Here is a 27,974-nt window from a genome sequence, read left to right on the forward strand (position 1 = left end):
GACAAAATAGAAAATGTAGACTGAAATTATCCCAAAGGTGCTTTTTCAAGAGGCAACTGGACTGTCTGGTTTTTCTTTGAATATGTTTCACTTTTCATCCAAAAAGTGTCTTCAGCTCAAAAGAAGCTGAAAGTCCAGTTGCCTCTTGAAAAAGCACCGTTGGGAGAACTATGATCTGAATGATTGAGAATCTCCATAAACATTTAGACTGAAATTACCCTGAGCCAACTCCTTGCTGGTGATTGTTAAGAAAGTCAAAATAATAGTGGCAAATATCTGTAGCTCAGGTGTAGGATGAGGGTGAAGGTTCGTTCTCCAAGCTTGTGGAGAGTCAAAATGTTTGCATAAATATCTCATGACATTTTTCTATGTATATTTCAGGATTCAGTACAGAGTGGGGGGATAACTAATACAGGTACCATGTTTCCATGAAAATAACAGCCGGTCTTATTTTCTTTTCAGCCCCAAAATAAGCACCAGGTCTTATTTTGGGGGGATGTCTTACCTACTTACCTTAGGATCACTGCAGCCATGCAGGTGCAGGGTGTGTGGGGCAGCTCCACCCCCACCCCCGCCATAGCTTGATTTTTACGCCTGTGCCTTGTCCCACCTCCTATAACCAGATGGTGGCCGGGGCTTAACTTGGGCTTATTTTTGAGTAAGGATTATATTAGGCGCAGGTATGAAAATCGGGCTAGACCTTGTTTTTGGGGTAGGTTGTATTTTCGGGGAAACACCGTAGTTCTTGATTTATGACATTCAAAGTTACAATGGCATTGAAAAAGTGATTTATAACCAGTTTTCACACTTATAATCATTGCAGCATCCCAATGGTCATGTAATCAAAATTTGCATGCTTGACATATTTATATCGGTTGTACTGTCCAGAGGTCATAGCTGGCTTCCCACAAACAAAGTCACGGGGGGGAAGCCAGATTCACTTAACAATCTCATGATTCACTTAATAGCTGCAGTGATTCATATAACAACTGTAGCAAAAAGGTTGTAAAATGGGCTCAACTCACTTAACAACTGTCTTGTTTAGCAATGGAAATTGTGGTCATAGCTTGAGGACTACCTTAATTTTTAAATCAGCCACAGTCCAAATGAAAATCATGCAAACACATAGATGTGGTAATTTCTCAATACAACTCAGAAAAAGGGGCTTCTTTTTCTTTTATGTGAGCCATTCGTATTTAAGGGAAAGAGAAGAAGGTACATCTGTCTTCCTCACAGATTGCAGTCCCTCCCTCTGGTAAGAATTGCTTTATTACTTATGAAGTGCTGGAGATGATACAACTGTTATAGTGAGTCTTTTCAGCAGATCTTCTGACTAACAAATATTTAATAAATGAATGCTACCAGACTTCTGATTTTTTTTTTTATTTGATTTATATGCCGCCCTTCTCCAGAGACTCAGGGCGGCTTACAATGCGTTAAGCAATAGCCTTCATATTTTTGTATATTTATACAAAATCAGCTTATTGCCCCCACAAACTGGGTCCTCATTTAACCTACCTTAGAAAGGATGGAAGGCTGAGTCAACCTTGAGCCTGGTAAGATTCGAACCTGCAGTAATTGCAGGCAGCTGTGTTAATAACAGGGTGCTTTAGACCACTGTACTACCAAGGCTCTTCCCCCAGAAGATTTTTGCCACTATACCCAGAAATTTTTGCCACTATAGTCCCCCTCACCCTAATATATTTTGAATAAATACCCCAGAAATACTACCTGAGATTAACAAAGCAGTAAGTTTAGTAGGAAATGCTCTACAGGATAGGATCACACAAATAACTTTGTTGATGATCAATACACAACTAGAGAAGACATATTAAATACTACTAAAAATAACCCGTTCATATTAATCTCAATGCAAAAAAATTCAATGCAAAAATAGTGAAAGTATTATATTATGATTTGCACCATTCTGCCACTTGTTCTCCCCCTGGGAGAACTGAAAGTTTAGAAAACTTTTTGTAGCAGGCCAAGACTTTGCTACAGCATATTTGCCTTCTCACCTCCAGTTTTGCTTGTGTGATATGGACACTGCAGAGTTTTCAAGATCCAGTTGAACAGCAGCAGCAACTAACCCACAAGCTGCAAGTGACTGGTAGCACTTGGCAAGCTTTTGTTCATCCAGAGGCATCTGGAGAAGTGATGGGGGAACAAGGGGAACATATGCATTATGGAAGATGCCTCTCTGCCCTCCACCCCTAAGAAGGAGGAGAAAAAGAAAAAATTAAAGCATAGATTCAGCTAGATCTCTGCTATTAAAAGATTTCTATGCCCAGGTAAAAGGAAGCAGATCCTTCCTCATTCAAACAAGGAATATGATATACTTCCAGAGATGCTTCTGCCCAGGCATGGGAGAAGATAACACTTTGTGTCCTTTTCAGATTGTAATGCTAAAAGTCTGAAATGAAAGGTAGAATAGATAAGCACATCAGGCATAGGGTTGTTAAGGACCGCAATCCAGCTTTCCAATGCAGTATTTTCACATTTGGACATCACATGTCCAGATTTCCAGTCTCTGAAAGATTGAATGGCCCTCATTACAATCATGTTTATTTTAATCCTGCCTTGACAAACCATCACAATAATATAATATAAATAGTAATTATAATAGTATAATAGCCAATGGTTAAGATACCAGGCTAGAAAGCAGGAGACTGTGAGTTTTATAGTTTTATCTGCCTTAGCCATGAAAGCCAACTAGGTGAGTTTGAGCTAGTCATTCTCCCTCAGCCCAATTCACTCAGAGGGTTGTTGTGTGGAAAATTAGAGAAGAAAGGTTTGTTGGATATGTTCGCTGCCTTGAGTTATTTGTAAAATAATAAAGATAGGGTACAAATAAACAAACAAATAGTATGGTTCCAATATGGCATTAATTCATATACCATTGTTTTCAACCTACAATAGTTGGATTCATCCTTCAAAACCAAGCCAAACGATCAACATTATGGTTAAATGCATAATGGGCTATATGCCGTGCTGTCCCCTTATATAGAAAAGAATCATCATCCGTAAGTATCCTTCAGATAGCCTTCTTCGCTATGGTGACATATGGTATATTTTAATTTAAACCATGGACAGCTCATGTCTGTGGATTTAGAGCAGCAGTCCAACTCCCAACTTTTCTGGATAATTACAGGTACTTTCTTCTAATGCTATGATGTCACTGAGAGAGCAGGACCAAAGATGTTGGCACTTTTGTCTTTTGGAATGGAGCAGTTTTGAGAACCCATTTTACCCTTAATACCTGCCTACCTCAAACATCCCCTCAAATGATCTGAAATTGTGCCTCTGAAATGTGAAAATTTTAATTCTGAATTTTAATGGTAAAGTGAGAGAATGTTAGAATCATATGTAGCTTATACAGTATGCTGCTGAATTCTTAATGTTGATTTAAATGGTGATAATTGTTTCTCTTAATAGTCTCTCCTCAGAAATTAATCAAATTGAACTGAGCCATAAACAGTCAACATATTGGCATCATTTTATGGCCTCGAAGAAATCATAACTATAGCTAAACCACACTTATCAATATGAAAAAATAGACATATTAACAAGAGAAGTGTACTTCTTTATTCCTTTTCTAATATTGAATAATTTCAAAGTTATGAGTGAATTTGAAAAACTAAAGTTGAATCTTTTCAGAATTATCCTGCGGCCACTAGAGTGCAGAAGTTGTCCACCAAAGTTTAAAACTGATATTTAAATCACTAGATAAGGCAGATTATTTTCTCTTGTATAGGAATGGAATCAAAATCTAGTTTTACTGAAAGATAACCATCCTTCTGTTTTATAATTTCCAGCAAGATCATAGTTTATAATCTTGGCTGCAGAAGGTTTTTCTATATCTTAATTAACTTAACGTTCATTCCTGCCTGAGTAAATCAGTCACCAATATTTTTTTCCCTACAGTATTACAAGTACATTTCACTGTTTACCCTCATTTGATTAAAACCCATTATGCAAATTCAGACATTTCTTTTTACTCTAGAAACAAGAGTGAGGACAATCTCCTCTATTTCACAAGGAGTTGATGACCAAGTCATTGTGATGTCAGATAAAAACTTGGGGGGCTAGCTAAGAAAGTAATTCAGTATCCTGCACAACACTTAAATGGAAAGGTAGGTGGATTTGAAGCTGCAAGAGAAAAGTGAATCATAAACTGAATCATACTTCTCAGCAACCAATGTAGTCAATGAGAATTTAATTTAGTCATATTGAGAGACTATAGATTTGTCTGTCCCTAGAGTTCAAAGTTCAAAGACATTTCCTCAACTGAACATCTTCTTACTGTATTCAAACTACTCTCATAATTTCTAGAGAGTGTGTTTCTTTTCTATGGTAGCTGATTATCATAGGAATTGGTGCGTGGTGGCATCAATTCTGCTGCCTGCTGGCTGCCTGCAGTGGCAGTTCAATTCTCATAACTCAAGGTTGATTCAGCCTTCTATCCTTCCGAGGTCAGTAAACTGAGGACCCAGATTGTTGGGGGCGATATGCTGACTCTGTAAACTGCTTAGAGAGGGCTGTAAAGCACTGTGAAGCAGTATATAAGTCTAAGTGCTAATGTTATTGCTAATACATTTGAATAACAACTAGTTTGAGAAGGCTGAAATAACTATAATTGCAAGATATATCGTTTAACAGTTACATATTTGATCATTTGAACAAAGAAAGTTTGCAAGGGGGAATGACTTGTGCCTTTTTGTCATGAACTAAAGGAAATCAAAATGTCTTTTCTTTTTGTTATATTACTATATACAGAAATACTTAAATTCATAATATGCATATTTCACTCAATCCAAAACACTAGTAAAAGAAATCATCATTACACCACATTCATTTTCTGTGATTGTTATTGCTTTATGTGACTTCTGACAAATATTTTTTTTATTTTAATTAGAAACCCTGATCTACTAAAAATGCAAAATAACTGTGTCTCTATTTTAGAAATCTTCCCTCCCTTATTTATGTTAAATGCTAAAAGTTCTTATCCATTTTATTTGTTCAAACATATTTAGCATTCCAATACAATCTGAAAATGTATTCAAATGTATTTGTTTGATTGGTTTCAGAACCAGACCATTGAAATTATCTGTTTTCAGGTCTTCTCCCTAGCAGTTTAAGATGGAGGTGTATCCAAGACTGACTTATTACAATGATGTACAAGATGGAGCAGCTGTAGTAACAAAAACTTTGGAATCCACTGATCACTTTACTCCACTGCATATCCCTCCAGGCCCACCTATATTCCCAGAGAGGTAAAAATTCACCTTTTAACTGCTTTCAACTCTATCATCAATAGCTTTAATCTAGACTTTTAAATATTTATACAATGGCATGTATCTGCACAATTGCTAAGATCAAGGCTTAGTTGGTGTGTTCTTGCTCCTTTGTTTAATTCTTCGTATTAAAAAAAATAGCTTTATATGGGCTGTATTATTTCTTTGTGAAAATGCATTTGAAACATTAATTAGGACTGAACAGAAAATCATGTTCTGTACATGATTCTCCATCATCAACGTCAAATCAATTATACCTTTTTAAATGAGGCAAAACAAAGAGATATCAACTCACCAGTTAGAAAGCCAAAGACACACAAGATATTTAAATTTTTCTCTTGCTTTCATCCTACTGCACTTCAATAATGTTTATATTTAGTTCAGAACAAAGTCCACCAAAGCAGCCAATCAGGGAGTTGTCAAAAAGGCAAGATGGTAATTGTCACATGGTAAACAGAACTCAACTGTTTTTATATTTTTTTTCAATGTCAGCTATATGAACTATATATACCAATGGCAGGATTTTGATCATGCTGCCTTGACCAGTTCTTATCTATGTTTACCTTCCTTCTAGCACCTGCAGAAACAGTGTTTTATCATGTTCAAATATTCTCAGCATAGGAAATGTAAAAAGAAACTTAATATATGTCTGCTCAAACTTGAAACAGAAACAGTTTCTGGTGTTCATAATAACCTGCTATTTTAAGGTTGGTTAGGCATACTGATTTGCTACGATTCTTCATCTGGATTATTGGAATGGAAGAGATTGGAAACATACACTTTCTAGAAGTTTTTCTAAGTCATCTACAATGGAGTTATGGAATTAGACTGAAGGCTACTTGTATGTTATATCACGCTACTTGAATGTTGTATAAACCCTGCCAATTGTGGTTTTCTCAATAAATCCTGATTAAGCAAGCCATAGGATGTGTGAACACAACTTTCAGATCTATTACAAGAATTAGTGATAAAAATTCAGGTATAATTCAGCAATTCTGGATCACCATAAGCTATCAACCAGGCTTAGTATGTTATAACTGCAATTGTTCTTTCATAATGTTTGATCTCATTTCAGATATGAGGAACTAAGGAAAACATTTCAGCTATGCAAATCAATCTTGAGAGGAAGTCAAGAACCTAGAGAAACTGAGCCTAAGCTGCCTGAATATCACAGAACTTATGAACCACCTTACAAGTTTACTCAGGGACCCTGCTCTGAGGAGGACACCAAAAATGTTCCATTAAGGTTGTAAAACTCCATTCTGTTTTTGATTGACTCTTACATATTCCTTCTTTGGTATCACCTCCTTTAGCCTTCCTCCTATTCTGATTGAGGATAAGTTATTTATTTTTATTTATTAGATTTTTATCTCACATTTTTTACTTTATAAATATGTCAAGGTTGTGAACATTCTTATTATTCCTTTGTCCTCCTATTTTCCTCAAAACAACAACCCTGTGAGGTGAATTGGGCTAAGAGAGTGCAGCTGATCCAAAGTCGCCCAACTAGCTTTCATGCTTAAAGTGAGACTAAAACTATAATTTCCTGCTTTCTAAACCAACACACCTTAACCATTTCATCAAATTTCTCAGCTGCTGTTTCCACCATTTCTTAACTTGTCAAGGCACCTTTAACTTTAGCATCATATCCAGGGGTGAAATCCACTTACCCTCGCTACCGGTTCACAAATGTGAATGCACGCACCTTCTCCACTGACGTGCAGAGCCTTCTGCGCATTGCTCAGAGGGTCAACAACAGGACGTGATGATGTCCAGGCAGGTGGGCAGAGCCTCCCACTGCCAGCACTACCAGTTCGCCCAAGCCAGATAGAACCAGCTGAATTTCACCACTGATCATATCCTGCCAACCTTGGAAGGAGGGAGGATTTTACATATATGTTTATAATATAATAGAATTATATTATATATAATATAATATATGTTTATAATATAACAGAAGCCCTGCCTGCTCTGGGCTTCTGTTTTACTTTCTTTCAAATCTACATGCCAGGTTGCAGGTGATTTTAAGGATGGGCTTTCAGATAGAATGCTTTATTATAAAAAGGACTGCTTCCTGCATGTCAAGTGACTTTTTGAAAATCTGGCCTCACAAAGATTCTGTATGCCTATTTTAAACTTTAATTGTATGTTGAGGACTGCAAGATTAAAAGTGTGTTCTCAGATTTAACTACCTGATAGCTTTTCATTTGCTCAGATTAAGCCTTCAAAGTTACATGAAATATTGTTGATGTGATATTTATATATACAAAACCATCAGTTGTTTTTTCAGCATTAGATTTTGTAGGCTGCTTATTTTAAAATATAAATGTTCTTCCTATCGTATTTTATTAATTTGGTTATTATTGCCATGAATATACTCTATTGCATGAACTTTAAAATGGGATTGTCTATTAAACACAATCAGTTTGTTATAGTGATTAAAGCCAGAAGATTGTGACTTCTAGTTCTACCTAAGAAATGAAAAATTGACTGAATGACTTTGGCCCAGTCCCTTTCTTTCAGCCTAACTTCACAGGGTGTTAGGTGTAGGAAAAATAGAAAGTAATATTATAATGTTCAGCATTGACTTATAATAAAGATGGGATTTAAAAAACTCAAATGAATAAATCAAAAGGCCAGAAAAAGAGAAATTCTTTTCTGCCACCTAGTGGACAATTCAAACTGAATTTTCTGTAAACAGACATGCACATGTGAACATATCCACAGAGAGTGGGGGGGGGAGAGAGGGGGGGAGGGAGGGAGAGAGATTGATGAAGGACTGTTTTTATTTAACAGAAAGCAGAAAAAATAGAAAAAATAAAAAAAACAAGAATAAAAATTAAATATTGATAGAGAGATACAGATTAGATATAGTGATAGTGGTAGTGATAGTGGTAGAGCACTGTCCAAAGAGATTTCCGCAGTCATGTGGCCAGCATGACATCACAGAGCACTGTTCTCACCAAAGTTATACCTATTGATCTACTTGCATTTGTATGTTTTGAACTGCTTGGTTGGCAGAAGCTGGTGTGAGGAGCAGAGTTTACCCTCTTGTGTGGAGTTTAGGTCTCGAATCTGGGCTGCTGGCTTTCCAGCCAACAAGCCCAAAATCTTAACCGCTGAATAAACCACAAATACACATACACACACAAACATATACAAAGTGTTCCAAACAGTCTTAATGAAGTCATTTTGATGTAATGATTAAGGCATCAGGTAGAGACTGGCAGATTGTGCAGGATTCTAATTCTGCTTTAAGACATGAAAGCTTGCTAGGTGTCTTTGAACCAATCACACTCTCTCAGTCCAACACAGTTCACAGTTTGTTCTGGAGAACAAAGGAGACCAGAAGTATGTTTGCCATCTTCAGCTGATCATTTTTTAAAAAATAGCACGATAAAACATCATCATCATCATCATCATCATCATCATCATCATCATCATCATCAAGGGTGATTATATTTCATTGAATTGTCCATACATAATCTATGCCTATGAACTAGGGATGGGTTCTACTTACCTTTACTACCGGTTCGAAACAGGGCCGCGCGTGCATGCTCGCTTCACTTGCGCGCACACTTCTATACAAGCACAAAAGCTTCTGAGCATGCGCAGAAGCATTTTGATGACCTCAGGGTCGGTGGGCGGAGCCTCCTGCCGGTTTTACTACCGATTCTATAAACCGGTGCGAACTGGAGGCAACCCACAACTGCTATGAACATAGATTGATAAATGACAAATATCAGGTCTCCAGTCCACTGAATAATTGGGGATATATAATTATTTTTCCAATATTGAAGGAATTGTCTGCTATCAGTAAAAATATCCTACTTCCATTTTCTTGCTCTCATTTCTATGTAATATGTACCTAATGGAAAATATGATATTTTAAAGTATTAAATCTTATTGCAAAATCAAATTAATGTATGTAATTTCTATTTTCCCAAGCATAACAACTTTAGGACAACACAACAATATTTAATAATAAAACATTATCCTTACTGCATCTCCAACGATAGGTTGATTTACTCATTATTTTTCTATACATGTAGTGGATTCCAATAAGTTGAAGATATATTTCTTTTGCTTGAGTAAACCATAATTTTTAAATTTTTAAAATTTAAATAAATTAATAATTAATTTTCTAATAATAATAGATGTTAAGAGTTTCCCATTGTTTAAAGGAAATTGGGGTCTTCGGTTTCTTGCTCCATTCAGTCTACAATCTCTGCATATCAAATTGATGTATAGATATTAAGTACTGTATTTAAAAGGTCTCTAACTGTGGTCGTTTTCCCTTAAAAAGTTTAGATATCTCTGATGCTGAAATCACCATTGGTCCAAATCAGGATGTTAATAAATATTGTAGATATAAATACTGTCACTTGGTAGCAATAACAAACATCTAGACCTGTGATGGTGAACCTGTGGCACACATACCAGAGGTGGCATGTGGAGCCATTTCTGAGGGCACACGAGGCGTCGCCGTAGATCAGCTCCACAGCGCATGCACGCATGCCTCCCACCGGCCAGCTGATTTTCGGGTCTCTGCTGCATATGCGGGAGACACGCGCACATGCCCATGCCGCCCCTCCCCTCCCATAGGTCTCCACGTGGCCTGTTTTGGATGCCAGGTAAATACAGGGCTCGTGCGGAGGCTCTGGGAGGGCAAAAAACAAGCTACCAGAAGTCCGGAAACAAGCTGTTTCTGGCCTCTGGAGGCTTCAGGGAGGACTGCTAAGACCAAAATGGGATACAGGGGGGGGTCACACGCGCATGCGTGGCTGTGTGTGGGAGGAGTGGGAGAGTCGCACGCAGCTGCGCAAAGGGGTGGGGCAGCAGGGGGTGGGGATTGCGCGTGCATGCGCAGGGTGGGTGTGCGTGGAGGGCATTGATTATGGGTGTGGGTACACACATGAGTGCTATCGCGCGCATGCACACACTTTTGGCACCTGAGGAAAAAAAGGTTAGCCATCACTGATCTAGATTTTAACATAGAAAATGTGAATTTTCTGGACTTGGAACTTTTAAAAACATTCTTATCAGCTAACCGACTTGATTTTTAGAGCTTCATCAGTAATTATTTTCAATTGCTGCCTGTCTTTACAGAATGCTGTTATAACTAAATATGCAATTATTTTTATACAATTATGTTTCAAAATGGCAGCACTTGATGCAAATAAATTGTTTGAACAATGAAATGTAAATATATTGTTTGGCTATAGATAATTCTACTTTTTATTATTTTATTTATTTTATTTATTTCTATACCGCTCTTCTCCTGCGGGACTCAGGGCGGTGTACAGCCGAGATAAAACATAGCATATAAAATTTAAAAACAGTTTAAAAAACAATTAAATAATTTTGGCCCAAAATTTAAAACAACCCAATTAAAACCGAAGGTGGGGTTTTTTTTGAAATATTTCCTTATGGAAATCTCTTAAAATATGATAACCCCATGATAATAGGGAGCTTCTGAGATTTTGGTCTAGCGGTTAAGACACCAGAAAGCAGACGAAAGCATATTCCTTCTTATCTGTACTATTCATTTATATTGATTTTGTGCTAGATTTCAATGTTAGGATTTATTTCAAGTAGGCACCAGGCCAAAAACCAGGAGACTGTGAGTTCAAGTCCTGCCTTGGTCATGAAAGTCAGCTGAGTAACTTTGGGCCAATCACCAAGCCCACCTCACAGGATTGTTGTTATGAGGAAAATAGGAAGAGGAAAGTACGTTGGATATGTTTGTCAACTTGAGGTATTTGTAAAAATAATAAAGGTGGAGTACAAATAAATAAAAAGTAAATTGTGTGTGAAATTTTGATGCATTCTCCTTTGATCCGATCTATGTTTTAATATAGCTTAATAATGTAACTTAAGGCTAAATTATTTGTTTTATTGTATGGCACCTATAATCACATCAGTGGTATGAGCAGCTATATAAATTGGATTCATAAATAAATAAATGCAGAATATTTTTTTATTCTAATTACAGATTACCTGAGTTGCCAGAAAATTCCAATTCAAACAAGTAAGCATATATCTTCTATATTTTCTGCCCACGTAAATCATTCTCTAAATTCTACTCATGGGTACCATCTGAGTGTTGGCAGGTGGAGCTGTAATCTGGGCTTTTTGAACTGGTCTCAGCTCTTCACAGCCACTTTAAATATTATTATTATTATTATTATTATTATTATTATTATTATTATTATTATTATTATTATTATTATTATTATTTGAACTTGTATACTGCCCTACTCCCGAAGGACTCAGGACGGTGAACAGCCAAAAGATAAAATACATATAATACAAATGTTAAAAAACAATTAAATAATTTGGCCCAGAAAACAAAATTTAAAACACCCCAAATTTATAAGACAAATTTAAAATTTAAAAAATTTAAAAACAGTTTAAAAGAGAGGTTAGGCCCGGCCGGCCTGCTGGAATAAGAATGTTTTGAGGGCACGGCGGAAAGTGCGCATATCCGGGATCCTCCATATCTCCGGGGGGAGCTCGTTCCAGATGGCAGGTGCCCCCACAGAGAAGGCTCTCCCCCTGGGGGCTGCCAGTCGACACTGTTTGACCAACGGCACCCTAAGAAGCCCCTCTCTATGGGAGCGTACTGGTCGGTGAGAGGCTACTGGTGGCAGAAGGCGGTCTCGTAGATACCCTGGTCCTAGGCCATGGAGCGCTCTAAAGGTGGTAACCAAAACTTTGAAGTGCACCCGGAAGACCACCGGGAGCCAATGCAGCTCGCGCAGGAGGGGGGGTCACATGGAAGCACCACGTCGCTCCCATAACCACCCGCGCAGCCGCATTCTGGACCAGCTGGAGCCTCCGGGTGCTCCTCAAGGGGAGCCCCATGTAGAGAGCATTGCAGTAGTCCAGGCAGGAAGTGACGAGGGCATGAGTGACTGTATTTAACGAGTCCCAATCCAGAAAGGGACGCAACTGGCGAATCAGGCGGACCTGATAAAATGCCCTCCCGGCCACAGCCGTCAAATGCTCTTCTAAAGACAGCTGAGTCCAGGAGGACACCCAAGTTGCGAGCCCTCTCCGTGGGGGCCAATGACTCGCCCCCAATAGTCAGTGATGGCACCAACTGACTATATTGGGATGTCGGAAACCACAGCCACTCAGTCTTGGATGGGTTGAGCCTGAGTCTGTTTCTCCCCATCCAGATCTGTACAGCCTCCAGGCATGGGACATCACTTCAAGGGCATCATTGGGGTGGTCTGGGGTGGAGATGTACAGCTGAGCATCATCAGCGTACTGGTGGTACTTCACCCTGAAACCACGGATGATCCCACCCAGCGGCTTCACATAAATGTTGAACAGAAGGGGCGAGAGGACTGACCCTTGTTGCACCCCACATACAAGGGGCTTCGGGGTTGACCTCTACCCCCCTGCCAACAAAGACTGCGACCGGTCAGAGAGAAAGGAGAACCACCGCAACGCGGTACCCCCCACCCCTAACTCTTCCAGCTGGTGCAGCATGATACCATGGTCGATGGTATCAAAAGCCGCTGAGAGATCTAATAGGATCAGGACAGAGGAGCAACCCCTGTCCCGAGCCCTCCAGAGATCATCAACCAATGCGACCAATGCCGTTTCCGTGCTGTACCCAGGCCTGAAGCCTGACTGGAACGGATCCAGATAAGCTGATTCATCCAGGTACTGAGGGAGCTGCCGTGCTACCACACTCTCAACAACCTTCGCAACAAAGCGAAGGTTGGAGACTGGACGGTAATTAGCCAACACTTCCGGGTCCAGGGAAGGCTTCTTGAGGAGAGGTCTCACCACCACTTCTTTCAAGGTGGCAGTAAAGACACCCTCACTCAAAGAAGCATTTATAATCCCCTGGAGCCAGCCTCATGTAACCTCCTGAGAGGCCAGCACCAACCAGGAGGGACACGGGTCCAATAAACATGTGGCAGCGTTCAGTCTACTCAGTATCCTGTCCACGTCTTCGGGAGTCACAGAATCAAACTCTTCCCAGATAATATTCTCAAGACCTGCCTCATCCTCCCCCCTGAATCTACCCCGTCAGAGTCCAGGTGTTCCCGAATCTGAGTGATTTTATCATACAGATACTGTACAAAATCCTCGGCTCTACCCTCCAAGGGGTCCTCCCGCGCTTCCTTTTTTTTTTTTTATTGAAAAAGTTTTCAAATACAAATTTCCCCCCCTTTTTTTCCCCCTCTCCCTCCCCCTCCCTAACCCCCCCTCCCCACCCATCCCCCCCTGTGACTTCTTCATAACAAAAAAAAACCTAATTCCTAACAGATTACTTACTCCCTCCTCTAGATATTGACCTTTACTTACTAAAAATATTATTAATATTATAACATCCCCCTTTATCCATACATATCAAAAAAGAGAAAAGAAAGGGAAAAAAAAAAGACATTATACTATTACATTATAGAATAACTTCTCCACTTTAAAACTATACGATAAGTCCTACTTTAACATTTAATCTTCTATATATATTACTATAACATTTCAAAGCGGCCTTCCCCATAAAATCTAGTTTAACATTTATTCCACTCTATCCATTTCCTCCACTCCCCTAAATATAACACTTAAAAATCCCTTTTCTTAGACTAATCAATCTACTAACTAGCTTATTCACCCACTATCATGCAAAATTGCCATAAACAACATTTCTTAACATCTTTGATTCACTGCCCACACTACTTAAAAATATATGTCTATATTTTCCATTAAATCTAAATTAAAAAAAAGAAAAGACAATGACTTTAAATTTATAATCCATATAGTATCTTCTTTGAGGTCTTTCCACTGGATTGGTAGAACCGACATCCATAATCGGGTAACATAGCTTACTGGTGCAACAGTTTATTCAGAATCTTCAATCATATCTGCCCCCATCAGTAGTAAATATCTTCTTATATGTATAAAAGTAAAAACAACCACCCGAGTGACATTATAATTATATTCCATATAGTAATAATTGTGGGTTTCATCAGGATTATTAATTCCCATCATCGTAGTGGGTAACAACCCGATCTTCTGCATGCCCCAGCATAATTCTCTTGCCTTGTGATTCAAGATAATATAATATGTTTATCAACACAAAAAGAAATTCCAAAATGGATAATTCAAATCCATCAGTTTAAGGCTCATTTCACGTCCCCAAATTACGGCCATGCAGAGATCTGCCACAAACCTCAGGATGATATTAACCAATACGTCGCCTCTTCTGTGTTTGCACATAATCGTTTATATTTTAAAATCACTGGCTTCACTGTTGCTTGATTTAGAAATTTCTATTTCTATGCCACCTATTTCTTTTTTTCTTTTCTTTTTGTGGGTTCGGTTTCCGTCCTGGTTCCCTTTCTACAAAATATGTATCATCTGGTCGGTTTTTATTCTGCTTTGTAGATTGGTCTTGTTGGTTTTGCTTTTGTATCTCATATTTCTTTTTTATCCTTTGTATATCCCCTAATTGGTTTCCATGTTTATCCTTGCCTTGATAAGTCATCACATTAAGATTAGATGCCTCTTCTCTCAAATTTGTAGATAGTCCAGCTGGGGTATCCAATAAATCCAAAGGCAATTCATCTGGTACAGTCTCTGTAATTCGATATTTTACCTTTATTTCCGGCTCCTTCTGCTTATCCTGTATTATACCTGGAGATGTTAAGTTCATTTTCAACCTATTTTGATAAAATTCTTCCGCTCTTTCAACAGTATTTAGCTGATATCTTTCTCCTTGGTATCTAAATATAATACCAACTGGGGCGTCCCACCTGTAGGAGATATTTCTCTTTTTTAACTCATTCACCAGAAAACCAAATTTCTTCCTTTCCATCAATATCTTAGGTAGGAGTTCCTTGTAAATCCAAATCTTTCTTCCATACAATTGCAAATTAGAATTGAAGGAATTTTGAACGATATTATTTCTAATTTCCTTATCTGTAAAATAAATCACCACATCTCTAGGCAATTGCCTTTGCTTAGCAATCCAGGAGTTGATTCGATAAGCTCTGTCGATCCTACAAAACACTTCGTCAGGTTGAACCTTTAGAATCCCAGCTAGAAATTCAGAAGATATTTTCCTTAAATCATCTCTATTATTTTCCTGCAAACCTCTTAATCTTATCGCATATTCTGTAAAATTATATTGTACCATTAAAATCTCTTTTTCAATCTTCTGTTGCAGATTTTCTGCATTACCACACTTTTGATCAGCATTCATTTTAGGTTTTTCTTCTAAGCTATTATCCTGAATGTTTGTCAAGTCATTTTCAATTTTTTGGATTCTATTGTCCAATTTATCTTGAGTTCCTTCCATTTTAGACTCTAGTACATTAGTATTTGTGTCCAACCGCATCATAAATTCTGTAAAACCATTAGCCATTTTTGAGAATTTTTTCTCCAAAAAATCAAGCTTAGATTTCACCAATTCTTTAATTTCCTGCTTAAATTTTTCAAATTGCTGATTCACAATCTCCTCCCTTCTTTCAATCTCTTCTATAAAAAATTCTATTATATTAAAATCAGGTTTCTCAGACTGAAGAGTTAAGACTTGTTCCTTTAAGTTGCTGGTGGGGGAATCCCCCCCCTTCTTGTTTATCTGACTTTATGAGTCTCAGTGCCATGTTTCCGCCCAGGCAGACTTTGTTAAAAAAAAAGCAAGAAAGACTTCTTTCCAATCAACAACAATATCAGGTCTCCAAGGGAGAAAAAAAGAGAAAAAAAACACAGGAGCGAAGTTTTGTCTACAAATGTAGCCAGTGGTATTTATTCCGCTACATTGTAGTAATAAAAAACGGAAGGACTTTCCCTTTCAGCCTCTCCTCCAGCCGACGCCATTTTAAAAGGCTTTTTTTTTCCTCTTTCTTTTCCTCCTCTCTCTTAAGTAATTTCTTTTAAAAATTCAGTAAAATACTTGCGGTTCAGTATTACAGGTCCAGCTCACATTTTCTTTGAGTAGTCTGTTAAATTTACAGGCTCGCTTTTGACGCCTGGCTCTGCATCAGCAGAGGTCTCCCAAAGCCCGGAGCAGCGGCTGGGGATACGGGGCATCTCATCCGCTCCGTCCCAAAAGTAAAAAAAAAACTTTTGGGACTCCGCAGAGAGTTCTACCCACCCCTGCCGGCTCTATCTCCGTTTCCTCATGGAAACGGAGTTTTTTCGAGCCGCCATTCCGTTGTGAAGGCAGCTCTGACAGGCGATGGAAGCTGACGATCCCAAAGGAACGTCTGGCAGCGACAAGCAGCAAACCGGAAGTCCCGCGCTTCCTGAAGGAGCAGGGGGTGGGTCACCCCAAACAGGGCAGCCGGGCGATTATCTGATGATACAATAAGAGCGGAAAAATAGTTACATTTTGCCACTTTTATCGCCACTAGGTAAGTCTTAATATGAGACCTTACCAGTGTTCGGTCAGATTCAGACTGGCTGGCCCTCCAACCGCTCTCCAGGCGTCTTTTCCGGCGCTTCATCTCCCTCAGCTCCTCGGTAAACCAAGGAGCCAAGCGAGATCGCCACCGAGTCAGAGACCACAAAGGCACGACCCGATCCAAAGCTCCAGCGGCCGCCCTATCCCAGGCGGCCACCAGGTCTTCGGTTGAGCCATGAGCCAGAGCCTCAGGAAACGGCCCAAGCTCCATCTGGAACCGATCCGGGTCCATCAGGCGCCTGGGGCGGAACCACCTCATCGGTTCTGCCCCCTGAGGCAGAGTGTAGCAGTTCGAAGGTCAAAACGAAGGAAAGAATGATCCGACCACGACAAGAGTTCAGACACTATATTCCCAATATCAAGATCATTCAGCCACTGACCAGAGACAAAAACCAAGTCCAGAGTGTTTCCCCCCATGTGAGTAGGGCCATGCACTAACTGGGTCAGGTCCATAGCCATCATGGAAGCCATGAACTCCCGCGCTGCAAACGCTTCACCGATGGATGGCAGGTTAAAATCCCTCATGACCATAAGCCTCGCGGTATCAACTGCCACCGCGGCTATAATGTTGAGCAGTTCGGGCAGAGCCGCTGCCATGTGGCAGGGAGCCACGTACGTGATCAGCAAGCCCACCTGTACCCCATGACCCCACTTCACCAGAAGGGACTCACATCCAGCAATCTGAGGAACAGTGGCCTCCCTCGGACCAAGACCTTCTTTTATAACAACCGCCACCCCTCCACCCCTACCCTGCGAGGGAAGCTAATTCCTTCAGATGAGCAGGAGGAATCTATAGCCATCAAATGTCATTGAATTCCACCTTCCAGCAGTTACTTTCATCATGGCCAGTGGTGAACATGTGGTAGATTAGCAACATCTGGAGATTAACATGCTCCTCATCCCTGCTTTAAAAGCATATAATATCTGTGGATAGTACTAAAAACTGAATCTATGTGAACAGAATGTGTGAGATCTGATTTTTTAAAATAAAAAGCAATGTATTTATAGTTGGACTTAAACTGTCAAAAATAATATAAGTAATACGGTGAAATATAGGCATAGGACAGGTACAGCCGTGTAAAAGAATTAGGAGGAGATTTATTCAGCCTATTTCAAGGTGAACAATACTGGGTTCATAATCTATAGCATAATTAATAGAAACCAAAATTCCTGTTTGTCCACTCTTGATTCTTAGTTTATGTACTATGACTAATGAGGTTACTAAACAGTGGGCAAACAAGGGAGAGGCCATAGCAAGGAGTTCAGCATTCCCTGCATTTCCAGATATGAGCTATTACTTTTTTGGTTTACAGAAACCAGTAGCAATGCCTTCCAAATAGGAAGCGTATATATTGGCCTATGAAGGACTCAAGAACATGCTATAAAAAGTTGCAAATCTTTTGCTACTCATAGCCAAAGCAAGGTTGATCATATGGTTTTAGAATGATGATGAAGCAGAAGAAGCAGAGGAAGTGGAGGACAAGAAGGAGAAGGAGAAGGAGAAGGAGAAGGAGAATCCATACAGGACTTATAGAAACCAATAAAATGTTGTTAAGTAACATTATGTGTTTTATTTTCTTGCCAAACATTTATAAAGTATTTGCTCTATTGTTTAGGTGTGCAAGGTATCTAAAATATAAGACACCAGGCGCTCTACTCATAGAGAACCGATTTCGTCCTTTTCATCCTTATGTCCATAGCAACACTGATATCCAAGGTAAAGCAAGCTTCTCTTTTTATAGGGTAGTGTTTTAAATATTCACTATTTAAATATTCAGTAGAGAACAAGCAAAGTGCTCCACTGGAAATTCTAGCAGAAGGTCTATTCATGCATATGTGCAAAAAACAGTGATTTTTTTCAAAGCAGCTATGCAGATGTTCCAGAGAGCATTGTTGCTTTGGTATTTTATGGACGGATACTTTGCTCAAGCCATGTACTTCGAAAAGTGGCTCTTTTAAATGCTTTGCATAGCTGTAAGCAAATAACAACAACATACATTATTCTTTAAGGCACATTGACTTTAGTTATCTTTACTTAAAATAATGCTTGGGGGACTGTGTATATATGATGTCTTAGACAAAACACTATTTAAAGACTAGGTTTTGGGGATTTCTTCCTACAAAGATACTTTTGAATAACCTATGAACTATAAGTGTTCATTGATTTTGCTGTAGTATGGTTTCTCCTCCCACCTTGATTGTAGCTTAAAAGAGTGTTATAGAGAAAAATTAACATTTGCATTATAGACTAGCTTAGTACTTATTATAGTCCAAGTTAATTAGCTGTTAGTAATAGTGCTGGAAAGTCTAAAATTAGTTGTCTGCAAAGCTCATTGACCAGAAAAAATACCATGAACCATTTCCTTAATTTATAGCAAAAGGTTCTATTTTATTGAAAGGAAATCATTCTCTTCCCCAAAGAAGAACAGATAGAAAAGCTAATCTGTCTTTATTGCCATATTTTTTAAAATGTAGAAGGACTTTTTCCTTTTAAAGGGATGGAGAGATGGACTAATTTTCATTCACTGGATATCTTAATCAGTCATAATCACAAGAGTATTTCAATGTCAATTCAGCATGCAAACACAGGTCCAGTATCTTTATCTCTTTGTGTCTGCAGCAAAAATAATTATTTTAATAGTCCTACAGAATCAGAATCAGAGATCTAGAACTTTCTCTGCAAAGCCAGAGAAATGGACCTGCCTTTGTTTTAATTTTCATGGTACTTTTAAAAACAATATACAGTGTAATGGAAGAATATCACAAGCAATGTCAATTCTGCTCATCTGGGCAGAACTCATAGGGATTCTAAGATAAATTTCATGAATGTCATATTATAATGGAATGTTTTCATCTGACATTGCAGGTGGCCTCAGTAAAAAGGAAGATGCTAAGGAATCTATCTACAGAGAAGCTGTGACGTGTTCACGTCATGTAAGTAATTATTACTAGTAATTGAAAAACAGCATAAACTTGGTGGCAGAACACATGGCATGCATATTTCAGATCTCAGGTTCAATATCTGACATTTTCCATTAAGCCTAACCTGTAATCTCAAAAAAGCTGCTATCTCTGGGAGACATAGAACTTCTTGGGGTGACTTGGGGCAGTTTCTTTTTCTCTTCCTCAGTCCTGCAAAGAGCTTAGTGGAAAGCCACCTCTGACATATTACCAAGAAAATTGCATGGGCTTGTCGATGTAGTCACAAGGACTGACCCAAAGTCACCAAAATAACAACAACAACAATAACTGGAAAAAAAACACGAAATATCATGACCTGGCCATCAAAACTACGTGATTATGGATGAAACATGTAACAGTGATACCCATTGTCATCAGGGCACTTGGCACCATGTCCAAGAATTTTATAAGATACATCAACAAATTGCAGCTTCCTGCAATAACACCAGCGGAACTGCAAAAAACTGCGCTACTTGGAACATTGTACATCTTTAAAAAGTACTTGGTTGATACCTAGAAGCTGGCAGCAACCCATATCAACCATTAGCACTGGTCAATGGTATTTGTGATGCATTTTTGAATGTTCAGTTGACTGAGTTTCATGTTTAATGAATAAAGTAAATAATAATAATAATAATAATAATAATAATAATAATAATAATAATAATAATAATATGAAGAAATGATAAAGGCAGTAAAATCAGAAGAAGGCTATAAGTACTTGGGGATTTTGGAGGCTTCTGACTTCATGCATGATAAAGTCAAGGAATTAACTTCAGACAAGTATATTCGGCGAATTCGTAAGATATTAATGTCCAAATTGAGTGGAGGAAACATCATTAAAGCCATAAATACCTGAGCTATACTTGTGATTTGATACTCTGCAGGAATAATTGATTGGACCCAGATGGAGTTAAACAATTTGGACAGAAAAACAAGGAATCTTATGACAATGAATCATGCCTTGCACCCTAAAAGTGATGTTGACCGATTATATTTACCAAGAGCAGAGGATGGTCGAGGACTCCTACAAGTAAAGCAGACTCTGGAAGAAGAAAAACGCAGCTTGAATGATTACATCCAGAAAAGTGAAGAACCAATGATTAAGGAAGTAAATAAAGGAGGCCTTTTAAAGACAACTAAAACAAAAGCAGAATATAAGAAAGAAGTAATTGAGCAGCGAGCTGAAAATTGGAAAAGCAAAGCCCTGCATGTCCAATACTTGAAAAGTATTGAAGGCAAAGCTGACCAGAAACTAACTTGGAACTGTTAAGATCAGGAGTACTGAAAAAAGAAACAGAAAGCTTTATTTTGGCAGCTCAAGAACAAGCCATAGCCACAAACTGCATGAAGGCAAAAATTCAACATGTTACTACCAATAGCAAATGCTGCCTCTGTAATGAGAAAGATGAGACAGTTGACCACCTGATCAGTGGGTGCAGCAAAATTTCACAAACTGACTACCTACAACGCCATGACCGCGTTGCTAAGATCATTCACTGGAAATTGTGCCAGAAGTTTGGATTTGAGTACAGCAAAAACCACTGGGAACATCAGGTTGAGAAAGTTTTAGAGAATGAGAAACTCAAGATCTTGTGGGACTTTAGGATTCAGACTGACAGGCACTTGGTCCACAACACACCTGACATAACAATAGTTGAAATGAAAAAAGTATGGTCATTGATATTGCAATACCTGGTGATGCACGGATTGAAGATAAGCAGCAAGAAAAAATCACAAAGTACCAGTACTTGCAAATTGAAGTTGAGCGATTGTGGAAAAAGAAATCGTGTGTTGTCCCAATTGTAACTGGAGCCCTCGGAGCAATACCTAAAGGGCTACCCCGCTATTTAGAAATTCTAAATTTACCGGATTTGAACATTTTGACTCTCCAAAAAACCACCTTACTCGGAACGATACCTTAACAGTTCCTAGGTCCTTGGTTAGGACTCGAGCTGCTGAGTTATTAATCAGCCTCAAAGGCTGTGAATCTCACTAAAGATTAAATAATAATAATAATAATAATAATAATAATAATAATAATACAGTACATTTTTAAAAATAACAACAGGTAAAGCAGATTATAACAAAACCCAGCAGTGGATAAGAGCAGGAAAGTTGAAGAAAGAAATGGGGGCTATTTCTGGCTGCACAAGATCAGACCTTAAGAACAAATGCATATAAAGCCAGAATTGAGAAGACAGCAACAGATAGTTAAGTGCTACCTCTACAAAGAAGCTGAAGAAACAGAGGGTCACCTGGTTAGCTGCTACAAAAAGATTGCACAGATCGATTACAAACAATGGCATGACAAAGAAGCAAATTAGAACAGAAGGAACTAGAGAAGATAATAAAATACTGATAGCAATAGCAGACTTATATACCACTTCACAGTGCTTTTACAGTCCTCTCTAAGCAGTTTACAGAGTCAGCATATTGCTCTCAACAATCTGGATCCTCATTTTACCCACCTCGGAAGGATGGAAGGCTGAGTCAACCTTGAGCCTGGTGAGATTCGATCTGCCAAATTGCAGGCAGCTGGCAGTCAGCAGAAGTAGCCTGCAGTACTGCATTCTAACCACTGTGCTGCCACGGCCCAATACCTGCCAATAGAAATAGAACTGTAGCAGAAGAAAGCAAAAGTAATACCAATAGTAAGAGGTGCATTGGTTGCAATCTCAAAACAACTGGAACACCATTTAACATCGACCAATTCACCGTCAACTGCAAAAGGCAGCTTTACTTGGAGCAGCTTACATCCTGCAATGATACCTCTAATGCCATCAAACATCAACATCTGCCTATCCCAGATTCTTGGGAAGGACTCGATAGGTTGATAAAAATGCCAAATACAGTCTGAACATCTGACTGACTGTGCAATGAATCATAATAAAATCAACCACCAACTACTAATTTCTACAACATTTGGAATATTACCAACTGCAGTGATCAAATTTTAAGCCATAGATATTCAATAGGAGCTTTAAAGAAGGTATTTTTAAAAAAACACCACTGAAATTCGGTGCAGGAAATACTATGGTGTCTAGTAAACAGTCACCAAACTTCATTTGGAAAAATGTCTTCGATGCAATTGAATACTTGCATGGATGGCAATTCCTTTGGGACAAGATTCCTAGGACATTAGCCTGCCGTTATTACTTTTAGGTGTGAAAGTTAGTCAGAGGAAAACAGTCTAATACTAAATATGTTGTTCATGATCAAAGAAAGATACAGTGAAGTCTGCCCGGTTAGAAGAAAGAGGTACAAAAATACGAATGTTTATTTAAATGTAAATGGGGTTTGCTTTTGATATACAACTCTCCTTGGAATTCTTTTGCAGGGACTTCTTAGTTCTTCTATAGAAAGTTTCTACAGAAAGTATCAGAAGTTTTGTGCCTGTTTAACTGATTTCAAGCCAGCCTTCATGGGTGCAGCATGAGAGTGAGGCAAAACATATGCTCTTGCCATGCAAAGCTCAGCATTAAACCACACTTTCCCCACATTTCTAGCATTCAACTTGGCACATTCAGGCATTGAGGAGTCCAATTCCCATCAGTCCCAGCCAGCTTAGTCCAGTGACAAGGAATGTTGTGGTCTAAAGGACATGGAGAACCCCAGGTTGTTTACCTTTGATCTAATGGATATTTCACTCTATTTCACTGTACAGTGAACAGATTTTTCATATCACTATTAAAATTATTCCCTTTCCTCCCCCCCCCCCCACTTTCCCTGTTCATTTCCTGTTTTGATTTGCAATAGGAACTAGAAGGAGAGCAGGGATGTTTTAACCTTTGGTAAGGTCTGTAGTCTCAATCCAAATCAGTTTCTGTATGTGTGGAATGGAAATTTTCTAAAATGTCAACATATATATTGAAAGTCCAATTTATTCAGAAAAGCAAGGAGAAAAAATGAATACACTTTTCATTAAACATTACATCTCAATTATATTGAACTTATTCTAGAATAAAAAAGGAGAGAGGTACATGTGAGATGGGAAATATATGCAACATCCTGTTAGATTTTTTAATGTTTTAAATTTAATTTTAAAAACTGTTACTTCTCAAACCAATGAAGAAGCAGTATGCATTCTCAATATGGCTTCAAGTGAAGTCATTTATCAACATGTTTTATTTATATTTTTATGCCAAATCTCAGGTCATTGAAGGAATCAGTCACCAAGATGAAACTCCTAAATCAACATTCCAGCCTCCAGAACCTGATCTTTCACCTCGAGCTGCCAATATACTAGAAAACGTAAAGAAGGCTCTTTGGCTATCTACATACAAGCGAGACTACACAGGTATACATTTTTATCAAACTAAAGCAGGGGTCTGCAACCTTAAACACTCAAAGAGCCATTTTCCCACAGGAAAAAAAAACACACACAAACACAGGAAGCCACAAAACCTGGGTGGGAGTAGCTAACTCGATGTCACTCACTCCCACCCAGCCACATGAACCCTAGCCATGCCTACCTAGCCACAAAACCATTCTCTCTCTCTTCCCCTCTTCTTATCTTCTTTCTCTCTCCCCCTCTCTCCCCCCTTTCTGTATCTCTGTCTGTCTCTCTCTGTCCCTCTCCCTATCTTCCCCTCTCCCCCCTCTATCTCTCCCTCCTTTCTCTTTTCTCCCCCCTCTGTATCTCTCTCTCCCCCTCTCCCTATATTTATTTATTTATTTATTTATTTATTTATTTATTTATTTATTTATTTCATCAAGCATATATTGGATAACAGATGTAAGTATAAACATGATTATGAATATATGAACATTAGGACCGGGACGGTAGGCACACCAATGCGCTTAAGCACGCCCCTTAAAGACCTCTTAGGAATGGGGTGAGGTCAACAGTAGACAGTCTAAGGTTAAAGTTTTGGTGGTTTGGGAAAGAAACCACAGAGTCAGGTAGTGCATTCCAGGCATTGACAACTCTGTTACTGAAGTCGTATTTTCTGCAATCAACCTTGGAGCGGTTTACCATAGGTTTGTATCTATTGTGTGCTCGTGTATTGTTGTAGTTGAAGCTGAAGTATTTATTGACAGGTAGGACATTATAGCAGATAATTTTATGTACTACACTTAGGTCAGATTGAAGACGGCAAAGTTCTAAGTAGTCTAAGCCCAAAATTTCAAGTCTGGTGGTGTAAGGTATTCTGTTGCGAGCAGAGGAGTGGAGGACCCTTCTCATGAAATATCTCTGGACTCATTTGATTGTATTAATGTCCAATATGCAGTGCGGGTTCCAGACAGATGAGCTGTATTCAAGAATTGGTCTAGCAAAAGTTTTGTATGCCCTAGTTTGCAGTTCAATATTACTGGAGAAGAAGCTATGGAAGATTAGGTCTTCCCCGCTTTCCCTCTCTCTGTGTAATCACTGTGTGTGTCTCTCTGTCTCTCTCTCACCCCTCTCTCTGTGTATCACTCGGTATGTGCCTCTATATCTCTTTCTCTCTCACCCTGTGTATCACTCTGTGTGTGTATCACTCTCTGTATGCCAAAGCACAGGAAAGGTGCACGTGGGGCGAGCTGCCGCTCACTTAAGGAGGGTCTCCACGCATGTGCACATGCTCCTGGCTCAGCCATAGCTGGCCAGGGGGTTACAAGAGGAGGGGGAGGAGGGTCACCAGAGAGTGCAGGAGCGAAGCAGTCCTGTACCTGCTTTCCTGCCACATTTGCGCATAAGGCAGCCTTTGCTTCCTGCCACTTCTGGCTGGAGTTTGCGCCCTCTTCCTGCCGGGAGTGGGGGACAACATGGCAAGGCGATAGCTGGAGCCTTAGTGCAGGAGAGAAGCCACGTCCTGTTGCGTCCTGTTAAGACCCTCCTTAAGTGAGCAGCTGCTCATCCTGTGCATGTCTTTCCTGCGCTTTGGCACTCGCTTGAGGAGGATCTCCCTATGTGTGCACACACTCCCGGCTCAGCCATAGCCAGCCAGAGGATCACAAGAGAAGGAGGAGAGTCGCCCGAAGGGAAGTCTCCACCGCTGCTGGCGATCATTCTTTAGCCAGCCTGGATTTCCCAAAATATCCAAAAAAGAAATAAAAGGGGCAAGGGGCGGGGCCAACCAGTGATGGGACAGGGAGCTGCAGCAGAGGGCTCAAAGAGCTGCATGCAACTCCAGAGCCGCAAGTTGCCAACACCCGAACTAATGTATTATAGTTCAAGTTAGCAGATAAATCACAAACACTTTCAGATAATCATCTGGTTCTTTGTATCTTCCTTAAAAAAAATACAGAGGATAAAAAAAGAAAATGTAGACAAATGAATATTATTTGTTTAAAAAGAATAAAAATTATAAAATAATATTTTAATTCCTTTTTTTTTTAGGTAGAGGGCGTATGAACCCATTGCAGCTGGATGACTATAATGCCAAGTTAATTGGCAGAGCAACAGGAGAACTGGGCAAAAATGTGGATCTTGTAAGTACAGAAAGTGGTATCATGGATCTGGATTGAGTCTCTAGTCATGGCAAAAATCACACATTAGCTTTGGAATTCTCTGTGGCTGCTCTTCTTTGTAGGGTAGAAGGATTACTTGAACAGTCCACCACAAGCACCTAATGGACTGGTTGGATTTCAGAGGGAACTTGGGGTTGTTTTTGAAATTCTGTTGCAAGAACGACTTAGTCAGTACTTAATATGAGTGGCTAGGAGGGCCTTTGCATCAATCCACCTTATCTGCCCATTGTACTCTTTCCTGAATCAGGAGGCCCTGCTTCTAATCAGCCATGCTTAGTTACTTCTTGGTTGGACCATTGAAATATGTTCTATATATGGAGCTATCCTTGAAGTGCACTCAACATCACTGCTCTGCCATCAAGGGAACTACCTCCCAACAGATTTCCATGTACAATTCAATATAATATCATCTTGAATTGCACGTAGAAATCTATTGGGAGCTAGTTCCTTTGATGGCAAAGCAGTAATGTTATGTGGGCATACCATGGTTGACATCGATAATCATTTGCATTGCCAGACCACTCATTTTGCCATGTTCATAGCAAAAGGAACGTGCTCTGAGTCCTTCTGTTAAACACTGTCATGTAGTGGGGACTCAAAAAAACCTGTCTTCTTTATTGTGGCATCTGTACGATGGAACAGCATCACCCAAGTTTGGATGACTGTGACCCTATTAATCTTCCAGAAGTCCTTGAAGACTGGTTTTCCCCTCAAGCGCTGGTGCCAGGATGCTAGTTCAGCCTTATTGCAGTGAACTATAACTTACTACAACTCTCAGTTGAATTGTATTATTGATTTATTTTATATTGTATTACTTTTATGTTTTATGTATTGCTAACCACTAAGAATCACTAGACTGAGAGGGATGCTCATATGAAATAAATATATAGATCTAAAAATCATATTCAGATGTGCAGCATTGTACATATAAGTCCTGGGAATCCATTCTATTCCATCTGTTCTTCAGAGAGAATCCATTCATTCAGCAATGTCTCAAGTAAGGCCCTTGGAAGGACGCATTGCCCGTGTCCTTCAAGGCAGGATCTCACATCATCAAGATCAGCATGCTACAGAGAACTATGAGTCGCCACTTCATTTCAGAGACCATTGCAGCGTAAACTGGCATTCAGAGGGAATGCAGAATAGTGGGAAAGCATCCCTGAGTCCCCTTCAGCAGGATACACAAAACAAAGCAAGTCAAAGGGACAATCACATGCTCTACAATTGGATTCAGCCTGAAACAGCTTGCCAGGAAGAAAACAGTCAAGATAAGAAACTGCTCTCGAACAGATTTCGGAAAATTACGGATACCTGGAAAACAGATCAATTGTACCACAGGCAACTTACAGTGTCACCTGAACCAGAGCCTTTTCTAAAGCCTGCCGAATCCATATACTATGAAGATTTGCAACCCTCCCATTTAAACAGATACATTGTGTGGCATAATCCTGCCATTCTTAGTAAGCCCGCCTCAACCTCAATACAACTGAAGTGTGAAAGGTGTGCTAGTAAACCAGATTCCGAATGTGCTTCTAATGTCAGAGAGATTGTAACAAGCTGCAATCCATCCACAGATTGGATGCCTAATTGTGGGATGGTTCGACCTCAGACAAAATTACTTGATATCCAGGATTCTTTTACAAAGGGAGAAGCCATCAAGTACTTGAATGATCTTACAAGGCGGGGACTAAGAGACCTGAGGGATCATGACAGGTATGGTAGAAAGCATAAATTCCAGGGCATCCATGCTTTCTTTTTGTAATAATTCATCTTCAAAAACAACAGAACTTATAAACACCTCAGCCACAGACTCCACTACTGAATTGGTCTTTTTA

The 27,974-nt window shown here is 39.3% G+C and overlaps 1 protein-coding gene across 1 annotated transcript; it reads left to right on the forward strand.

Moving 5' to 3' along the window:
- The first annotated feature begins 4,064 nt into the window (after positions 1-4,064).
- SPMIP4 (sperm microtubule inner protein 4) lies at positions 4,065-27,954 on the forward strand. The gene is made up of 9 exons (XM_034401940.3): positions 4,065-4,133; positions 5,118-5,273; positions 6,370-6,540; positions 11,290-11,325; positions 18,339-18,439; positions 19,589-19,656; positions 23,839-23,983; positions 26,009-26,100; positions 27,107-27,954. Exons 2-9 carry the CDS (start codon positions 5,140-5,142, stop codon positions 27,899-27,901), a joined length of 1,542 nt encoding a protein of 513 aa, XP_034257831.1. The 5' UTR covers positions 4,065-4,133; positions 5,118-5,139; the 3' UTR covers positions 27,902-27,954.
- The last annotated feature ends 20 nt before the right edge of the window (positions 27,955-27,974 follow it).

This window comes from Pantherophis guttatus, chromosome 4 (assembly GCF_059756535.1).
Source record: "Pantherophis guttatus breed Tessera chromosome 4, ASM5975653v1, whole genome shotgun sequence".
NCBI lineage: Eukaryota > Metazoa > Chordata > Lepidosauria > Squamata > Colubridae > Pantherophis > Pantherophis guttatus.